General features: G+C 55.9%; 1 protein-coding gene across 1 annotated transcript in view; it reads right to left on the reverse strand.

Annotated features, from left to right (window-relative positions):
• PTCHD1 (patched domain containing 1) overlaps nt 1–5,649 on the reverse strand; it is a 30,390-nt gene extending 24,741 nt beyond the window's left edge. Inside the window, exon 1 of the mRNA XM_032185768.1 lies at nt 5,284–5,649. Within this exon, the coding sequence (XP_032041659.1) occupies nt 5,284–5,634 (351 nt within the window). The 5' untranslated portion in view covers nt 5,635–5,649. The remainder of the gene's footprint in view (nt 1–5,283) is intronic.
• Nucleotides 5,650–6,339: the final 690 nt, after the last annotated feature.

Raw genomic sequence — 6,339 nt, forward strand, 5'->3', positions numbered from 1 at the left:
GTGAAGCACGGCCAAGGACTCTGAGATCCATTTCTGATGATAGGTATGGAGATGAAGACTTCACTCTTGCTGCTGATGTCACATTAGATCCACCGGTGTCCTTCTCCACAGAGCTACTCTTCTCCATGAAGACCCTTCGGTCCTCACAGCGCCTCTCAGGGGGGACCGGGGACGTGGTGTGAGCTCATATGAAGGGCACCTCCAGCAGCTGTGCGATGGGTGGCGCCTACCTCACTGCAGAAAACCTCAAGAGCTACAAGTTCACAGCCTATCAAGTTCATCAGTGACTTAGCTCCTTGTCTTCTCTCCCAGCAGGAATGAGGGGGTTCTCCGATACACCCCAACTTCAGGGCTTTTTTTCAACTCACAGCTTTTGGGAAGCCTCAGCGTGGTTGTGCTAGCCGACCGCACCCCTGCAGCACTGCCTGGACCCTGGTGGCCATGATGCATGGTGTCCCCTGAGCTCTGGTCCCTCCTCTGGAGGGGTGACAACCCCTCAAGGGAACCTGTCCCTCCCATGCTGTGCTGTGGGAGGCAGGGCCTGAAGCGACAGCCAGGCGTCTGGGGGCTGCCGCACGCGCCTCCCCGCGGCACGCCGCTGGCCATCCCTCTTCCCTGGCTGTGCCCGGCTCTCACCTGCGTATCTTAATTCTCATCTGTTTTCGCATAAGATACGTTTTAGCCCTGCAGCATTGTGCTGCTATGACAACAGGCTTGCACTTCTGCTGCTTTCACACCCTTGTTTTCCTTGTATTAGGACTCTTCCCCTCGTCTTACAGCCTTGCTCTGAAGACATGACTTCATCTTTTTTTTTTTTTTTTTTTTTTTTAGCAAAATGCACTATTTGTTTTGCTGACAATTTCTCTAGAAGCACTGCTAGTGCTGAAGCTATGCAGAGAAAGTGAAGACTACTACATACATTGCTAGATCCACAGCTGGCTGGCTGCCTCCAGGCCTTCTGAACTACCCGAAGTTTTAAAATGCATGGCTGGGTGCCTTACGCCAGTCAGAGCTGCACCAGCCCCAGCCTTCAGCTCTGCTACAGCCAGCACTGACTTCTACCAGCTTCGAAAACAATGGCTTCGGCGTGCCATGTTGCCACAGCAAAGCAATTAGAAAGACCACAAACACAGGAACATAAACATAGCTGGTTCCTCCACGAGTTTCCTCACACGTAGAAAATAAATGAGGAAATCTGGAAGGGCTGCGGACAGAGCATGCAGGCACACACATGGGCAGACATAGTAATTAGGGAGCAGAGAGAGGAAAAGAAACCCAAACAAGTATGAGGTCTGCAAAAATTTGAAGTTTGACTGTCTTGCTTTGCAATAATCAGAAGTTATGCACTGCTTAAACAAATGCACGTTTATACATGAATATTTTAGTATTTGCTTGCATGTGCAAATAGGCATTTAATCAGTGAACTAGATACATTGATAGCCAGTTCATATGAGAGAGGCAATGTATAAGCACTGTCTGAAAACATGTAGTTAGGACAGTTTCTTTTAAAGAAATAAGCCTTCATCTACAGATTTTTGTCTAGGCAAACTGTGAATAAAACCCCTTTTAGTAAGGCATGTCACATTTCATTCCCTTTTCATCTCTGCATCATAAGTAGAGTTATTGCTAAAAAATATTAGCACTGTGTTAATGTTATAAACACAATAATATAAGAGAGTCTACCCTGCAAAAAAAAAAAAAAAGCTTTCATTAAGAAAAAAAAAAAGTCTATTGTAGTACAATTCAGTTAAATCACTCTAATTACAGAGGAACTAACAGGCTCAAAATGTCTCAAATCCTGGCTAACTCAGGATATGTTTTCAGGGCTTCAAAACATCTGGCTAGGTCCATGTTTCCAGCAAGTCTGTGTGCCTTCAGCCTCCCAAGTTTCTAGCTGCAAGTGGAAATATCGCAATGAACTGGCAGGGGGCTGCTCTTACGCTATTTTTAGGCTGGATTCGAGGCTTAGATGAGCTGTACAGAATTTACACTAGCATTTGAACTTTTGCGCAATGGTCCACAACAAATATCCAAAATTATTTTTGTTTCTCCAAGCACTTCTTGGAAATACAAGGCTAAGAGCACACTTTCTTCAGCTGAGTGTTCATACTTCCTCTCTCTCTTTCTCTTGGCAGAGTGAAATCTTGGGCAAGAAAGAGGTCCTGCACTTGGACAGCCCTGGGCTCAGCAAGCACAAAGTCACCACTGCCCTCCAGCACATCCCAGCCCCAGGATGCATCTCTTGCATATCCGAGACTCTCTAGAGGCTTCTGTTGGACCATCCATTCCAGGACATGTTTAGGTTTCTCCCCTTCCTCTCTTCTGCAGATGGCTAGGACAGTTGGAAACGCAATGGATGGCAGGCACAGAAACACTATAAGCATAGTGTTTCTATGCTTATAGTTTCTATTTACAGGGACTTATGAGAACTATGGATGGAGATTTACTTTTATACAAACAAAAACGGGTACGCGGCATCGCCTCCAAGCCAGAACTGTGCTAGCAGGCAGCCACATGCCTCCCTGCTAATTAGCAGGAGAGACCTTCCGTGGAGCAGCTTGCGTGTCCAGCAAGAAGCGCTGCTACTGTGTGGGCAGCCAACGCCATGCTGGCACAGGCATGCTGTGCCCCATGGCTGCTCTTGCTTGGGGAGTCCTGCCCGGGATCTGGGCCCTTCCCTAAATCTCTACCTGGCCAGCCAGCAGGGTGCTGCACAGCTGTGGCAGCTGACAGCTTCTCAGGCTGATGGCCTGCCCATTAGGAACTGCACTGAGCCAACCAGAGTATTTTGGAGAAGCCACCACAGAAGTTATTGTAATAACCAATTCATTAATTAGGATACTAGAGTGATTAACTTCTGACAGTGCCACTAAGCTCCAACTGCTCAGACCCCAAAACTGCGTAACTCTTTTCCAGGGGGACAATAATGGAAGCTCACTTCTTCCTCTGCCGTAGCCAGAGAAAATCTCCTTCTCTTTCCTTACCATGCGACCAGGGTAGCAGTAACAGTGAAGGCTCGTTCTCCCCTCTCCGTGGCTGGTGATGTAGGATATGGCCAGCAAGGGAACCTAGAGACGGTGCTGCAAGAGCAGCCGGTGCCCGCGTGGGGCTACCTTAGGTCTCCCATCCACCTGCGAGCAGGTGGAGATGCAGCAAGAGTCCTACGGGAGGAGCTGAGGCCTCTTCTACAGCAAAAGCTCTTCTGCTGGGGAGGTCATCCTTCCCCTGAAGGGGAAAGGTAGGTAAATGCTGCCAGGGGGGTTCTCTGCCCTGACTGCACCCCCACGGCAGCATTCAGAGGCGTGCAGGTGGGATTACCCCTGGTCCATCCGAGGAGCAGCACTGGCTGGCTTTGGGCTGGGGGTAGGGGGCACGCTGCAGATGCCTTTGCTCCTCTCTGCCCTCCGTGCAGCCGGATACGCATAGGAAAACCTTGATGGACACCTTTTCCCTTCCTCCTTCTCTCGGTGAGTCCTGCTGACAAAGAATGATGTAGCCCTGCATCACCACCAGCATAACAATACTGGGAGCTGGGGGCTCTCCCTCCTGTTTCGCCGGGTTTCGACCCCGCTGGGCCATCCACGAGGTTGGACGGGCAGCTGCCTCAGCCTGGCTCTGCCCGCACACAGAAAAACATTCAGGACAAAGGCCATAATCTGTTCTGCACAAGGCAAGCTGGAATTAATTAGATAAGTAAAGAGTTGGAAATAATGCATCAAATACGCCTGACAATGTCAGATTAACGGTATGAGTAAACAGTCAAATGGCAATGCTGTTCATTATCTCACTAAATGAAAAATAATCATCTTGTTGGCAAATTCTGTCTGTTAAAAATGAGGCAGCGTTAAACACTGACAGAACTTTCTAAGTTATAGCTCTTCCGCCGATATGATAAATCTTATGCAGAAGTTTGCTTGTGGAGGGATTCAGGGCAATGTTTATTTGTGTGTGGCTGCGCTATCGATAAAACTACAGATCTCTGGAGAAAGCAGTACAGAGAAAAAAATCCATTATCATTATTGTCCTGTGACTGAGTAAACGTGCATACACTGGATGCGAATGCAGTCCACGGTACAGGAAAATGAAGGAATGAAAACCGTCTATCTCTCTGGAGTTTTCTCGTTCGCCGGTACCGTTTCTGTGCCTGTGCTCAGCCAGCCTGTGCTCGTTAGATCTGTCTGCTGATTACTGCTGGGTAACACGTTAACGGCAAGGAAAGAGAAGCGGAAAACAGCGAGTGGCTCTGTGCTACAGTCCTGCATGTGGCTACGGTGGAAATAGAAGAGAAATAAATCCACTCTAACAGTTATTTCCTTGTTTAGTAAAGAGCGACATCTCCCCAAAGTCTCTCACAACCAGTATATACACCTTTTTTTTTTTTTTTTTTTTTTTGTCATTTGAGAGGAGACACTCCCTGCACTCCCTGAAGCTATTAAGAAGAATTAGCGTTGGCTTTTGCAGGGTCTGACAGCCTGACATTCAAGGAAAAAGGGGGGGGGCAAAAAAAAAAAAAAAAAGCCATGCCGAGCCTCTGGGGTTTCCGTAAAGCAACAGGGAAAACGTGCCGGGCTGAGCCAGCCACACCTCTGGCTCCCTGTGCGTGTTCGGTGCCCTTTCCCTCCGTGCACCCGACCCTCTTACCACCCGGTTTTAGCATCTGTCCTCCTCGCTTCTCCTTCCCAACCCCTTCCAAAACTACTCCGGCGCAAGCTGGCGTGCCAGCTCGGGCACACGCAGGTTGCCGACATGTTATGGCACACGGTGCGCAGAGCCGTCCTGCCAGGTACTCGCACGCCCAGAGCCCTCCAAGTGACACGGGGGGACACTGCTGGGGGACCTGGGGGGGCTGCGGTGCTCCTCACCTCCCCGAGCCACCCGCAGAGCCACGGGGGGTCGGGAGCGAGGTAGTGGGGTGTCTGCTGTGGGCGCTTTGCTCCGGGGCACGGTGTGATGGGGAGGGATGGGAAGGGGATGAGGAGGGCTGGGAAGGGCTGGGAAGGGATGAGAAGGGAACGGGGAGGGATAGGAAGGGAAGGGAAGGGGCTGCCCGCATGCAGCACCCCCAGAGCATCCCCTGCGCCCAAGTGCTCGGCAAGTTGGAGCGGGGCAGCGGTGCTGGTGGGCAGCATCAGCCGGGGCGAGGCGAGGCGAGGCAGGAGCAGGCAAGAGGCGGCGGCCCCCGCTCCGCCGGGCTCCGCTGGGCTCGGAGCCGGGCCGGGCGTCCCAACTGTTGCGGGGGGCGGCGGGGAGGTGCGGGCACGGCGGGGGCCGGGGCGCGGTTACCTTGAGGATGAGATCGGTGTGGTGCTGGTCCAGCATGTTGGCCTTGCGGAAGGAGGTGATGATCACCCTGCCGTACCTCCCCGGCGTCTGCAGGTCGGAGTAGAGCCGGTGCTTGGAGCGGTTCACCGGGAAGAGGCTGTCCACCAGGTTCCTCTCGATCTTGGCCAGGCTGTGCGTGGGGGCCAGGAGGTGCTCCACGCTCTCCTCCACCTGGTAGCGGCTGAAGCTGGCGCCCAGCAGGATGGAGATGAGCACGGGCGCCGAGGCGAAGAACACCGGGTGGCTGGCGACGAAGTGGCCGAGCCGGGAGAAGGACGTCCCCAGCCCCCTGTGCAAGACCTGCCGCAACATCCTAGTGCGGAGGGCGCGCAGGAGGGCGAGCGCCGCGCCGGGGCCCCCGCGGCTCCCCCACGGCCCCCGCAAGACCATGGGGCAGCCCCGCCGGGCGCCGCCTCCCCGCCGGCCGCGGCTGCGGGGGGCCGGGGGCCGCCGCCGCCGCCGCCGCGGGTGCGTGCGAGCGGGGCGCGGGGGCGTGCGCGGGGCGCGGGGGCGCGCCCGCCTGCCTCCTGCGCGCGCGCGCGCGCGGGCCCCCGCCCCGCCCCGCCCCGCCCTGCCCCGCCCCGCCCCGCCCCGCACGGCGCTGCCGGAGCCCCGCGGCCCCGCGGACCGCCGGGGGCACCCGCCCCGCCGCCGCCGCCGCCCTCCGGGGGGAAGGCGACGGCGACGAAGGGGCCGGCGCCGCTCCGCCGCTCCCCACCCCCGCCGCGGAGGTTGCGCGGGGCCGCCCGCAGACTGCTGACTAATCCCCCCGCCGCCGCCACCGCCGCCGCCGCCGCCGCTGCAGGCGGGCCGGGCGCCCGCAGCCCTCCGCCCGAGGGGCCGCGCTCCGGACGCCCCGCCCCGCCCCGCCCGCACCGGCACCGGCACCGCCACCGGCAGCGGCAGCGGCAGCGGCACATCGCCCCGGGGGGGAACCGGGCTCGGGGTGTGCGGGAGGGCTCCGCGGGGGGCGCCGCACACGCCCATAAGAGAGGCCGGGGGGTGCCGCTGCACCAT

The sequence above is a fragment of the Aythya fuligula genome, chromosome 1 (genome assembly GCF_009819795.1).
Source record: "Aythya fuligula isolate bAytFul2 chromosome 1, bAytFul2.pri, whole genome shotgun sequence".
Taxonomy (NCBI): Eukaryota; Metazoa; Chordata; class Aves; order Anseriformes; family Anatidae; genus Aythya; species Aythya fuligula.